The sequence below is a fragment of the Vipera ursinii genome (assembly GCF_947247035.1).
Source record: "Vipera ursinii genome assembly, chromosome: 2".
NCBI lineage: Eukaryota > Metazoa > Chordata > Lepidosauria > Squamata > Viperidae > Vipera > Vipera ursinii.
In genome coordinates this window covers 58,504,542-58,519,527 of record NC_139513.1, presented here as the reverse complement: position 1 = coordinate 58,519,527, position 14,986 = coordinate 58,504,542, and the positions used below count along the sequence as shown (strand labels likewise).

General features: G+C 39.5%; 1 protein-coding gene across 1 annotated transcript in view; it reads left to right on the top strand.

Moving 5' to 3' along the window:
* The window catches only part of CACNA2D3 (calcium voltage-gated channel auxiliary subunit alpha2delta 3), a gene marked incomplete at its 5' end in the record, with an annotated part of 613,685 nt that overhangs the window by 258,261 nt on the left and 340,438 nt on the right, over window positions 1-14,986 (top strand). The window contains one exon of the mRNA XM_083353347.1: window positions 10,688-10,850. Coding sequence (XP_083209473.1) covers window positions 10,688-10,850 — 163 coding nt within the window. The remainder of the gene's footprint in view (window positions 1-10,687; window positions 10,851-14,986) is intronic.

Sequence of the window (14,986 nt, the reverse complement as noted above, 5' to 3'; positions counted from 1 at the left end):
ATGTTCTTGAGCTGGTGACATAGAACACTGTGTTATACATGATGTCATAGAAATCCCACTGTGTTTCAGGAATCTTTCATTGTAGATAATAGTTGTAGATTTTCCTTTAATATTTAGACTGCATTCTAAACAAATGCAAGCCCAAATGAAACCTTTGCACCCTCTCAAGTTCCAAAACCTGGGTGGTAGATTTTTCTGATTTGTACTATCATATTTATTACATTCCTTTTGCTGAAAGTCAAATGCATTGCGTTTCATACATTTAAAGCTGAACATCTAAAGCAAGAGGTCTGCTAAATTCCAATCATTTCCTCAAATAACATAGTTTATTCATTTAATTGGAATATTTAACAGCTACCCAACTCAAAAAAGGACTCTGGGCAGTGTCCAAAATCATTAAACAAAAATATAAAAGAAAAGTTGAGATGTGTTTGAATATTAGTAGTTTGGGTTGATAGTTGGGTTGTTGGTTTTATCTCTGAGCTTGGCGATTTGGCTGGGGGGGGGACATCTTCAGTGCGCTCTGAATTGTGCTCGTCTGTCAAAAGAAAAGAAAAGTATCACATACTATTATGCAAACTAAAGCTATTAAATGAAGATAGGGATTAAAAACACTTTAACCGAAAACTCTGCACTACTCAGTCCTACATGATATGATACAACTGCTTTTAAAAAAATGCAGATAACAACATACTTGAAAGATCTTTTTCAAATTATTTCTGTAGTGCTGCATAGCCTCTGCTGGTATGACATTGCAATGTTTTACTCCGACTACTATCATAACATGCTGCATTATGGAAAAAAGATTTCTGTGATATACTGCTCTATGGATCTATTTGAATGAATTCTGTATGAATGCATTATATAAATGCTAATTGTTATTTTTCTGTTATTACAACTTATGTCCAGATTGTCTTATTGTTGTTCTTTTGGGTGTGAAAATTGATCTCACCTTATGGTTATGTCATCATGAGCCCCAAATCCTAGTAGGATTGCCTTAATATAAATATTAGGTTTATATGTTTATTAACCTAATACATTTTGGACATGACATATCGTGCTGTCTTTAGAATCACCTTGTTAAGGTTGTATTAAAGGTTGACCTCTATTGACAAGATTAAATTGATGCCATTTTCTCTAACAGCTTAGGGATTTGAGTATCTGTCGTCAGCAAATAAAGCTTTAGCACTTTCCCCCAGGGCATTATCTCAAATGTAGTTTCGGTGTGCTGGATGGATTTGCTTTTCATGTTTTTCAACCATTTTTATTTTTAATTTTCCTTCTACCACCTTTCAACTGTCACAAACAATCATTTTCCTATAAATCAATTGCAGATGTTCACAACATGCTATAGAGCCAAGCTTCTTCTGCTTAAATGGAAAGCTTTCCATAACCTCTCCCCTCAGACATCCTTTTCAGCATTATTCTAGAAGTTTTAGTGAACTCAGGTTGTGGTCTGCCTGATTAAGCTCTTTCCAAAATAGAACAGACAGATTTTCACCTAAAACCCTCTCTGAAAACATATAACACAGGATCTGGTATATTAACTTCCCTTAGTATATGTTTTCCTATTTATATACAGTCCTCCTTTCTCATAGTAATGGATGAGGTGTGCGTGAAAAAGAGAAGGAATTAAACTATATGAACCCTCCATGTGAGATCTCGATGCTATCCTTATATTAGCTCAGAACCTATGTTCCCATTGCATCGGTTTGCTTAAAAAACTAAGGACTAAGGAGATATGTATGTCACTGGAATGGACCTTTTTAAGGCTTTGTCTGTTCAGGAATGGATCCCCTCATGATCATCAGAGGTCACAAATGGTGATCACATGACCATGTGATGCTGCAACTTCATAATTGAAAGCTGGGCACTGATGGTATCCAGATTGTGATCTTATGATCACAGGGATGCTTTAACTGAAATAAATACAAGGACCAGTCATATGTCTTGTATCTTCAGTGCCATCATAAATTCAAATGGTTATTGAACAAGTAGTCATTAAACAAGGACTATCTGTATAATTTTCATCTAGGAACACTGCTACTTTTGTTTCTATGATGCTGAATTATTTGTTCTTCCTTGTTAAAAATGTCTATGGACCTCCAGCAGTCCAAATAACATTCTGTTGCTTTGATTATTGCAGCACCAGAGCAGTGATATTACAATAAGGCAGGGAAAGAAAGATCTGCATTAGCTTCTGGTGTGCTATGCAACTGCTATGGATGGCTGGGAGACTTGCTCTCTCTCCCCCATCCAGTTTCGCATCGCTGGGGGGGCCCTGAAAAGGGCCAAAAGTCACCCCGAAGAGGCGACCAGCAAGGAGGGGCGCTCGCTGGATTGTGGGAGAGATGCAACTCTCCCGTTAGACCTGGCGATCCCTCCAAACTGGCGGACGAAAGGACTGGCCATTATGGCTTGTCCCTAGGCTGTGAACAGCCAAAGTCACATTTTCCACCAGGCAACTCTTAAAGCAGCGTGGAAGAGACTGGGTGAGATCTACCTCTTTTACACCCTAATTATTTTCTGTACCTCCTTAAGCTGCTAAGCATTTTTCCCCCTGCAGTGAGGGAAGGGGGACTTTAGCCCTCCCTCCAGAAAGAGCGGCTACTAAATACCCACGGGCATTTTAAACGTTGAAAAAGTAACTGAATCCCAATTGGAACTTTATTTCTCAAAGCATGTTGACTGAAAGATCTTTTACTTTTTATTTTTCATTATTTACTTCTGTTGGAAATCTGGGTTTTTTCTTATTAAAAAAAAAAGAAAAACTGAAAAGATTGAAATAACTTTGGGCAAGTCCTCTCAAAAAATGGCGCCCGGATGGTTTTGCCAATATCAATTAATATACGTGATATTACAAGGAGACTGGTTCAATGATGCAAAACAATGACATGGAAGATGATTTGGCGAAAGAAAAAAAGCCAGAATAAGACTCAAGAAGAATGGAGTTTCGACCATCTTATTGAAATCTAAAACAGAATGTACTTAAATAGATAAGATGTGTATGTTGAACACAAGACATTGTTATCAACTGAGATAAAGAAAAAAACCTTTCTATGGACGTATCATTTCTAGGATGGGAGTTTCTTTTCCAGAAATGTTTCAAGAGTTCTGGAGATAGTCCACTATTGAAAAAAGCCTCTCTTGTCTGGGATGTTATATCCAGAATACCTTGAATGATGTCTAGTTTTAGGGGCTTTATGTTCTGAAAATGTGAAATTATATCTCCTGAATTGTATGATCTTAAGGAGTTTTGTCATAGTCTGGAGGGGAAAGGAACATTCTGAAATACAGAAGAGTCCATTCCTAGACTGATGAATTATGCACATACTTTGACAATATGCATCAAAATATAGATGGATATAATCCAAATAATTTATTTTCATTCTCTTTTTGAAGGGTGCAGACAAAAGACTATAACTGTTTGTTTATTCCTGGAGCTATGGCAGTTCAGGAAAGGCACTGTTTGAATTCCATTTTGAAAAAGTCTCCTGCTGGTCAGTTGGAAGGATAAATGTTTGGCTTATGATTTTCCCTGCCTTTCCCTTAGCATTTTAAAGCCATAGAAGTGAAGATGATTGAAGATTGTCTTGAAACTAGTTTGTAAAGGATTGGAAGATGGAGAACAAATTTTAAGAAATGCTCTATAAGTGCGAAAGATTAAAAGGCAACTATGTCAGACCCACATATTAGTAGATAAAAACCATGAATGGGACTATGCAATATGCACATACTGTATATGTATTAAAATGGGAAGAGGAAGATGAAGAAAGTGATAATGTAGCTCTGTTTCTTGTTGACGCTGGCAGTAGGTGCTCCCGTAGGTAATCCGGACCCACGCCATGTAGGGCTTTGTATGTCATCACTAGCACCTTGAATTTCACCCGGAAGGCAACTGGAAGCCAGTGCAGCTCACGGAGCAGAGGTGTAATATGGGAGTATCGGGAAACCCCCAAAAGCATTCGTGCAGCTGCACTTTGCACCAGCTGAAGCTTCCGAGTGGTTCTCAAGGGCAGCCCCATGTAAAGAGCGTTGCAGTAGTCAAGATGAGAGGTCACAAGTGCATGGGTGACTGTACGCAAGGCATCCAGGTCCAGATAGGGTCGCAGCTGGCGCACCAGACGAACCTGAGCGAAGGCCCCTCTAGTCACAGCTCCTATATGATCTTCTAAGGAGAGCTGTGAATCTAAGAGGACACCCAGATTACGAGCCTTATCTACGGGGGGTAATAACTCGCCCCCGATATTAAGAGATGGAATACTCTGAATATCCTGATATGCCAGTATGTACAGCCATTCAGTCTTGTCCGGGTTGAGTTGAAGCCTGTTCTTCCCCATCCATTCCCAGACCGCTTCCAGGCAGCGGGACATCACATCGAGGGCATCACTGATGTGGTTTGGGGTCGAGATGAAAAGCTGGGTGTCATCAGCATACTGATGATAACCCACTCCAAAACCACGAATGATCTCACCCAGCGGTTTCATGTAGATGTTGAACAGGAGAGGCGAGAGGACCGACCCCTGAGGAACTCCACAAACGAGAGACCTTGGGGTCGACCTTTGCCCTCCTGCCAACACCGACTGCGAGCGTCCCAGGAGATAGGAGGAGAACCACCAAAGAACTGTGCCTCCCACTCCCAATCCCCTGAGACGCCGCAGCAGGATACCATGGTTGATGGTATCGAAAGCCACCGAGAGGTCTAATAGGACTAGGACAGAGGAATATCCCCTGTCCCGGGCCCTCCAGAGATCATTCACCAGAGCGACCAATGCCGTCTCCGTGCTGTACCCGGGCCTGAAACCCGATTGGCACGGGTCTAGATAATCCGTTTCATCCAGGACCAGAGGGAGCTGATGCACCACCACACTCTCAACAACCTTCGCAAGAAAGCGAAGGTTGGAGACCGGATGAAAGTTATTTAACATAGCTGGGTCCAAGGCGGGCTTCTTGAGGAGAGGTCTCACCACCGCCTCCTTCAAGGCGGCGGGGAAGTTACCCTCACTCAAAGAAGTAGATATAACCACCTGGAACCAGCCTCGTGTCCCCTCCCGAGCTGCATAAACCAGCCAGGAAGGGCACGGGTCCAATAAACATGTGGTGGAGCTCAATTTCCTCATAATCCTGTCCACTTCCTTCGGAGTCACAGGATCAAACTCCTCCCAGATAACGTCAACAAGACCGCCCGTGTCCTGTTCGTCAGACTCTGCCCAGCTGGAGTCCAGGCCGGTCCGAATCCGAGCGATTTTATCCAGTAGATATTGACCAAATTCCTCAGCACGACCCTGCAAGGGCTCCTCCCTCACCTCCTGATTGAGAAGGGAGCGGGTCACCCTAAACAGGGCGGCCGGGCGATTATCTGCGGACGCGATGAGGGCGGAGAAGTAATTAGATCTCGCCGCTCTTATCGCTGCGAGATAAGACCTAATGTGGGTTCTTAGTCGCAAGCGGTCGGATTCGGATTGACTGGACCTCCAACGGCTCTCTAGGCCCCGTCTCTGACGCTTCATCTCCTGGAGCTCCGCAGAGAACCATGGGGCTCGCTGGGATCTGCGCCGGGCCAGGGGCCGCAAGGGTACAACTCGGTCAAGTGCCTCCGTGGCTGCCCTTTCCCAGGCTTCCACTAAGGCATCTGCCGAGTTGTGAGCAGGGGAGGCAGGTGGGGCCCCAAGCGCTGCCTGGAACCTGTCAGGATCCATTAAGCGCCTGGGGCGGTACCATCTAGTTGACTCCGTACACCCACGGCGGGGGGTGGCAAAACGGAAGACCAGCCGCAGGAGGTGATGATCGGTCTATGACAGGGGCATAACAGTTGGAGAGCCCCCACCAAGATCATCAAACCACCGTCCAGATAAGAAAACCAAGTCAAGGGTGTGGCCTCCCTCATGGGTCGGTCCAAGAATTATTTGCGTCAGGTCCATGGCCGTCATGGAAGCCATGAACTCCCGAGCTAACTCAGATGATCCTCCTAGGGATGGTAGATTGAAGTCACCCAAGACTATAAGTTTGGGGAACTCAATCACCAACCCCGAGAGGACATCGAGCAGCTCAGGCAGGGCTGCCGCTGCGCGACTAGGCGAAAGGTACACCAGCAGCGATCCCAACTGCGCCCCAGGACCACATCTCAAAAAGAGAGATTCACACCCGACTATCTGAGGAACGGTGGTCTCCCGCGGACATAGGGTCTCCCTAATAACTACTGCCACTCCACCGCCCCTACCATGAGCCCGGGGCTGGTGTAGCACCCGGAAACCCGGTGGGCAAAGATCAACCAAAGGAACACCGCCCTCTGGGCCCAACCAAGTCTCCATGATGCAAGGTCTGCATGCTCACCCTCAACTAGATCGCGAACAAGGGGAGCCTTATTAGCAACGGACCTGGCATTCAGATAGACCAGCTGGAGATCAGGAGGCTGCACATCCTCGCTCCCGGGACCTCAGGGAAGAGACAAAGTGTCAGAGCGCCTCACCACTTGTAGATAGCAGAGATGACCCTCCCGGTATCGATACGGCCCTCTGTTAATACACCTGCTGCCGTTCCCTAACGTCCTGGGAATTGGTAGTCCCACGGCCCGCTCCCGAGTCTCGGAGGATTACTCAACAACCTGTTGGAAATGTAAGAAGGAAAAGGGTACATATTTCCATGTCTGGTGGGCTTGCAAAGAAGTACAAATTTATTGGCTTAGGGTTTGGAAATGGATAACGGAAATGACTGGTCAAAAAATTCAATACAAACCAGAGACGCTATTATTTGGAATATTATAAAAGAACATACAGAAAGCCGATACATACTTAATCATACATGTTATAACGGCGGTAAGAATTTTGCTTGCTCAAAACTGGAAAGTAGCTGAGGCTCCTAGCGGGGATGCGCTAATAAGGAAAATCTTGTATTGCACAGAACTGGACAGGATGACAAAAGAACTAAAAGATCAGGATGAAACAGAATATTACATAGTATGGAATAAATTTTACAAGTGGAGGGGAAAAAGAAGGAAGTCGATAGAATGGATATAAGTAGAAAAAGGTTAACTGGAAATGTGTAGCTGTATATAAGTATGTAATATTTACTCTCTTATGTACCACATGCAAAGTTACCAATATGGAATGATCAGACAAAGATGTATTTCAAAGACGATACACTACATTGAATGTTTTAAATTTTTGTATGTAATAAAATGTTAATATTTTTTTTTAAAAGATAAGATGATAATGGAGGAATACAGGAAGGCTTTATCTAGGAAAAATTCCCAATGGATCAATACCAACTTGAGTGCAAGTAACATTATGCAGACCACTCCTGGAATTTATTCTCTTTACAGCAAAATGCACTTTAGACTTCAAAGGGTTGCTATATTATAAGGACAAATCAAACAACACTCATCTTTGAATAAAATGAAAGAATTGGGATATGTGTATAGAAACTGATTATATCAATGTATTACATCCAAAATATTGTACCAAGATTTATTAACAGAATAGGGTATTTTGGTTCAGTAGATGTAACAAAATTGTGGTATTGGGAATGGCATTCCATTGCCGCTGGATTTCATAGCTGCTCAAATTTGAACAAAACATATATTTGAGGAATGTGCCCTGTATTTAAAATATCTGGAATAAGTTATGCAAAAAGTAATTCCTTGAGGTTTTTTTAAAGTGCTAATGTTAAATATTTTAAAGAAACATGTTGGATAAGCTAGAGTGATTTTGGTTAGAATTAGTCCTTGAACAATTTATCTCCAGTCACACATACTAGCGGAAATTGAGAAAGAGCTGAGTATCTCCTCACTGGTTGTGAATTGACTAAAGAAGGAAACAAAGAGTTCACAAAGTTCAAGCTGTCAGTGCCCGTGGCCTTTATTACAGTATAACCCTACATGAATCAATGGCAATGATTTGCTGAAATAGATGAACTGCTGCTGTTGACAATATGCTGGGAACTTAACATTTCTCAGGGCTGAAATATCTGTTAAGTCAACCAGTATTCACTTAGCTCCAAGGATAAGGAACATAAGGCAATGTCCATTAAGTTGTGGGAGAGATAGGAAGACGAATAAATTAAGCCCTGTGGGTATTAAGTGTATCCACTTCATATTCACAGTTGTTTCAAATGACTTCATTCCAGCAAAGATTGATGTCTTTATTGGTCATACCATCCATTGAGCAGCTTTTTTCAGAATTCATTTTTTAGATGAGCCTGATGTTTGGTCCATTCCAACTGGTATTTCTAATAATTTCTCCTTAAAGAAAGTCAGTGTGGGTGCTTGAGGAACCCCTACAAATATCATTTTTATGCACAGAAAGCCACATACATGAATGTGTTTCCCTTTTTTCTCAGTTGTTGGTTGATTTAGCTCCTGGCATTTGAAAGAAACTCTGAATTCCATTAAATTGTATAGCAAGGCTGTAGCATAATCTCTGTAGAAGATTTCTAAGAAGAGGGCAGACGTTCTCTGGTAGATAATATACATTCCTTTTAGAAGATTCCAGTGTTGTCTCAGCAGTTTTCAAAAGGATTTTAAAAATATTTGCTTGAATGTTGGAGGAGCATTATCAATCAATGTTGGATTAGATGGCTCAAAAATCTGATTTGGTATAGGACAGTATTCAATACAGTATTCTTACATGGTTTTAAAGTGCAGTGGAAGATACCGGTATATTCTGCCTGAAATTCTGAGGATTTATGCCATTGGATACAAAATATTGCATTAGATTGACAGTGTAAGTAGTTTCTTAAGTTTAAAGACAGTGTAATTATCATCAACAGTTGGATTATCATTATTTAACTGCTGCCTATAATGAATTTTTGTGTGAAGTCTTGCAAATAAGATTAAGGTCAATTGTTAGGAAAAAATATTCAGCTGGTTGGATAAAGAATTTATGTAGATCTCTGTTATGCAACTAAATCACAAAACTATAGAAAATTGTATGAAGATCTTGCTTGAGTTTGGTATCTATGATTACAAAGTACTTAATATAATGCTTGAGGTAAAGGTAAAACAGTACCATAATAACAAAACACATGTCACATTTAACATTATATTCTCTCTTCTCTTTCTGTTTCACTGTTTAAGAGCCTTGGTTACTAGACACTTCACTTGTTCTAAGAGCTACATGTAGTCTGTTTGACCTAGGTCATGCTAAAAAAATAATCAATATTATTATCTAAATTGCTTTTTGCTTATCTGTTATTTATTGTTGGAAGAAAAATTAAATCTATCCTGTAATCTGTAAATCTTTCTCCTTCAAGTGTCATAAGAACATAAAAAGAACCCTGCTAAGTCATTCTGAGAGCAACTTAATATCATGGGGAATTTAAATGGAATATATGTTTGCAAAGCTTTCTCCCACAAGTGGTCTCTAACAGCTGGTTTCAAACATATTTTTCCTCTAAATCTAAAAAATTGGTAGCTATTGATATTCCTGGCTATCTTTTAAGAATTAATTGAGGCCTTCTGAAGGCCTTAAACAACCAGGCCATGCTGGCCTTGTCAGGAATGGGAAGAACAAGATCATGAAGGCCAGCTGGGGGCAGCAGGGATGGCAAACTACAGAGAAGCAGGAGTCATGGGCAGCAGAGTGGCAGGGGCAACAGGGCAACAAAACATAGGACTACCATGTTGGCAGGATGGCCAGAAGAGCAGAAATGAGGAGGGAGGGGGGAGGGGAGCTGAAGCAGAGGTGTGCATAGCAGTCAGAAGAAGCATTCAGTAAGAGGTGGAGTACCCACACAGAACATCCATGTCTTGAGTCCTGTCACATTTACCAAAAATGGGGACTGACCTAATCACTACAATCATGACTACCAAAACTGCCCTCACTTAGGAGGGCAGGATGAGAGGCTGAATCAACCTTGACCAGGCCAGGATCAAACTCCTGTCTTTGTGCAGAGTTAGCCTGCAGTACTGCATTCTAACCACTGCACCACCAGGGTTCTAGTATCTTTACAGTTGTTTGTCTGATGTAGAATCTGCTTCCTCAGTGCCTAAAACAAGTAGTGACTCCTAAGAGTTCCCATTTATTGGTAAATGTGACAGGATTTGGGAGGTGGACATTCTCTGTGGGTACTCCTCTTATTGAATAGCCTATCCCAGCCACTTCCTTTCTAGTGTTGCAGAATATTCTTATTTCTTACCATACTGGTTAAGGTGTGGTGCTCTGAATATATGCAGATAGATATTTTTTGCATCATTGCAATTATTTTATGATTACTAGTGTATTGTTTTAGACTGCTAATATTCCAAAGTGTGAGTTTCTTTGAATTAACTATGACTGAAGTGGTAAAAATGTAGATAGATAGATAGATAGATAGATAGATAGATAGATAGATAGATAGATAGATAGATAAAATGTATACATAGCTTTTTAGGTTCAGTGATGGTTTACTTCTACATAATAATTTATGCAATTTTTCTAGCCTTGTTGTACATCAAATTGGACCTTGTGGGACTGAAGTGGTATAAAATGTCATAAAACAAACAAAAAAACAAATAAATAAATTGTATACATAGCTTTCAGGTTCAGTGATGGTTTATTTCTACATAATAATTTATGCAATTGTTCTTCTGGCCTTATTGTACATCAAATTCAACATTGTAGGACCCATGCCAAATTAAACTGACTTGGTTTTATCCACGTGTATTAACAAAGCAATTTATAGATTTATCATCATTGGTTTTCTATTTCAGTATGAATATTTCAATGCTGTTCTTATTAATGAACGAGATGAAGATGGAAACTTCTTAGAACTGGGAAAGGAATTCATCCTTGAACCAAATGACCATTTCAACAATTTGCCTGTGAATGTCACTTTGAGTGATGTCCAAGTACCAACAAATATGTACAATAAAGGTAAGGAAAAGGTTTAGCAATGTGCAACATACTTTTGTTGATATCAACTTTTGTGGATACGATATCCACTGATAATAATGATGAATGCATTCTCCTCAAAATTTCTCCCCAAAAGTTTCTATATCTTTAAAATAAAATTTAATGAAATATTTATTTAATAGTTTCAATCATTAGAAAAATAATTTGTACATAGTTTCCCATTTCAGTGTTGCATCTTTATTTGGGTTCTATATAAGATGTTCAGGGCGAGGCAAAATCATCTGCAATCTTTTGTATAAATTTCTTACCTTTGGATGACCAATTTTGTGATAAAATGTATTGCAAAATAAGCATCTTCTCCACCGATTACATTCTAGAGAATAATATACAAACTCTCCAGCGTTTGCTGTATATATGTAGTAGCCTTTTGGCAGTATTGTTATCTCCCTTCTCACTGATCTAATATTTACCATTTGTGTTCCCAGACAAATATCCTACTGGCCCAGTGAAGTGATTGCTGTATATACAGAGAAATTACTATTTAATAAACAGTACCAGCACTGATGTGTACAACTAAAGGAATGTGGAGTAGACCCCAAATATTTCTTACACTGATCTTGTATCTGGGGCAATCCCTTCTTTGCATAATAGAAGCATAGTGCTTTATTATATTAGCATAGCTGTAGCCAGCCTATTTTAACAACCTATTCTCGTTCTCTGAAGAAAAAATATATTTCACATTTACCTACATGTGATATATTTTTCTTTACATGCCAGAATAATTTAAGTTAATACTATTGCACCACACAGATCATCATTTATTTTATTTTATGTTTATTTATATCCCGCCTTAATTATTTTTTACAAACAATTGAAGGCAGCAAACATATCCAACACACCTGCTTCCTCCTATTTTCTCCATAATAACAACCCCGTGAAGTGAATTTAGCTGACAGAGTCAGGCCCAAGTCAGGCCCAAGGTCACCCAGCTGGCTTTCATGTCTAAGGTAACACTTGAATACACAGTTTCTTGCTTTCTAGCCTGGTGCCTTAATCACTTAATCAAAATTGTCCTTCTATGTTCATGAGGGTAACAAGATTGAAATTCCTTCTACAGAGGAGAAGCTGCCAAGACTAGAACAAAAAGCTGTACCTTTCTATAGATAGTCAGTGGTTTGTAAGCATGAGTCTCACCATGTTTTTATATCATTAGATCAAAACTGGATGTATATTCTAAGTGTTATCTTACCAAGGCACAACGAAGTGTCCAGCTGCAATAATCAGTGCCTCCTTTTTGTATAAGTAGTAATTGATGAGTTAGGGATTAAACACTGGAATGATTGGCAGTAAGGAAAATGAGTGAAATCTTGCTAATCAACTTTGGCAGGATTACAGTTCATAGCTTGTAAGAGTTCAAAGGAATACAGAACAATAAGTATAGGAAGGAAGGTCTCTGTCTAGCAATGCTTTTAGAGATTATGGCATAATCTCAGCATAACCTTTTTACCCATTAATCATTCCATGTTCAAGATGGCCAATTATTTATTTATTTGATCAATCCAAGTTGGCAACAGAGTCATTTTACAGAGCAAGAATATTTCTCACACTCTCCATTCAAACTTTTGGCCTAAGGTTTTATTCAACAACAGAATAGAGTAAATAAAGAATATCTCTAAATCTGAAACAGAAAGATGGAATTTCATCAGACCATATTATTTTTATATGTTATATACATCTAAGTAATTGGCTTTTGAAAAGGGATACTTTGTAAAAAAACATTTTTTTTTTCAATTTAGATCTCTGTGGGATTTGTATTTCTAGTTTGAACTATCTGTTTGCTTCTCCCAATGCAAGGGTCATGCTATAAAAATTGGACTTAAAATGTCTCCTGATCTCTTCAGCTCAGTGAAAGTAAGAGAAGACTTTGTATAGGGGAAGGTTATTTCATTATGAGGTTTCTACTGGCTTACTTTGTCTTAAGAGCTGAGTTGCTAAAACTTGATAAATGCATGCTGTATTCAAAGCTCTGATTGCTTTGGAGAAGAAATTATACGGAGTGTATGAGCCTTGTCGAAAATATATTGAAATGTGATGAACCACAGCCACTTCTGATAAAGCAGGTTGGTTATTTTTTTTCACCATTTAGAAAGAGCAATGAATATCATTCAGTCATCATTCCAGCAGCTTCTTCCAAGTGACTGTCAAGCTAAGATTATAAATTTTTCTTGAATATTATAACCAGAGCCTTTTTCACCTTTCAAATGCTACACTCTGATTATAAAATACAATTGGCAGTTAGACAGAAATTACTTCCTTCAAGGTCCTAAAATATGAAAATAAAATCTTAGCAGTCAATTACAGAGTATAATTTGTTGGCTTTCATGCTTGATAATCCTTCAGAATACTGAAAATTCTTATATGCTGGATGGACAGTTTGGGGAGGGGAGGGATAGGCAATCCACCACTGTAAACATGTCTTAATCTATGAAATACTAAAATGTCATTAAGTGGTACATTGATTATTTGCTACTTGGGATTGCTTGCTGTTTACAATTGTTTAGTCCTTGCACTTTCTGTAAAAGTATTATCTGTACTGAAGTATTTCATTCCTGCCAGTAAGTATTAAAATTGTTTGTTATGAAGGAGCAAGCACTTTGAAATTCAAGGGTATAAAATCTACTATCATGTGACCTGCAAAATAATAAGAACATGGGATGCAATCAATATTGCTTCAGTAGTCAGAAGCTCTGAAGTCACCTTTTCAGCAACCATAATGGACTGGAACCTGGAAAGAGGGAAGGGGGAGTGAAGATGGAATGGGATGGATGGGAAGTCTTCCAGTTTTGCAGTTGACTGCTTCTGGCAAACTTGTATGGGAGACAATTTGTAACAGTGTATTCAACTAGAAGCTGTATAAATAATTCACTTGACACAGAGGTAGTTATGATAACATGGCTAATATCAGTCAAAGCTGATTTGGGGGATCATTCTGGACATTGGCACATCCTTCCTCTGGAAGTAGAAGAACATTCCATCCCCAACATCAGCCCTTTTACAAATAAAATGTTTTGTACCTTAAAGGGCACAGTTGCATGTGTGGCTATAAAAGCATGAGAGCTTTAAAATGAGAATATCTACTGGATCAGATAAAGCTGTTTCATTGTACGTGTCAACCTCTAATACACTGCAAATTTATTCACCTTCAGGGGAGAAACAAATCCCAACAATATAATAATAAGATAGAATAAAGCAGTAAAGAAGTGCAGGCAACTTCATGTACCATCCTTCACCATCCTACTCGCATGTTGGGGGTGCCAGGTTTAGGACGTTTGTGGAGGATTGGAGACTTAAGAACCAGGGTTTAATTATGGCACATGACATGGCCTGCACCTTATTTCTATCACCATCTTCACTTTTTCCCAATAACACAATTTATTACTTCATAAAATATTAAAAATGCTCAATTATTGGCTATGCTCAGCTAGAAAAAAGTGGTCCAGCGTAGAATTGGGATGAAATTAAAGACAGGTCATAGAACCCAAGGAAATATCCTTGCTTGCCTCATCTCTTTCTCTCTCTCAAAATTAAAACTCCCTTATGGTTGAGGGAGTTTTAAGTAACGTGATGCAGTGGATTAGGTGTAATGATTCAGAACTAGAGAAACCTGAATTCAATTCCAGTATCAGCATGGAAACTTACTTTGGTTCAGTCATTCTCATCTGATCTTACCTCAGAGACTTGTATTGTAGGGATAACATGAAGGGATATCCTCATAGAATCTTTCCTAGATCCTAGAAGAAAAGAGGGATATCCTTTTCTCCATCCCCATAAATATTTTGTTCACTAAGTTTCTTAAACAGTTTGCTTTTCTAATGTGCAGTTTAAGTTATGTAAGATTGATACATTTTGTGTGCAGTGTATATTTTCAGCTACTGCAGGCAAGCAAATATCAGCTATTTTATTCTGCATTCTTAGAACAATCAACTGTGCAGATATACGAGATTAACTGAATCCCAAATCTACATCTGCATGTACATCTGAGACAATATAAAACCTATTCCAGGTATTACATTGCTTCATTCCCAGAGTTCCATGGAGGTTGCATGTCAACAAAGTATAACACTAAAAATACACACATCGCAAACATCAAGACACAT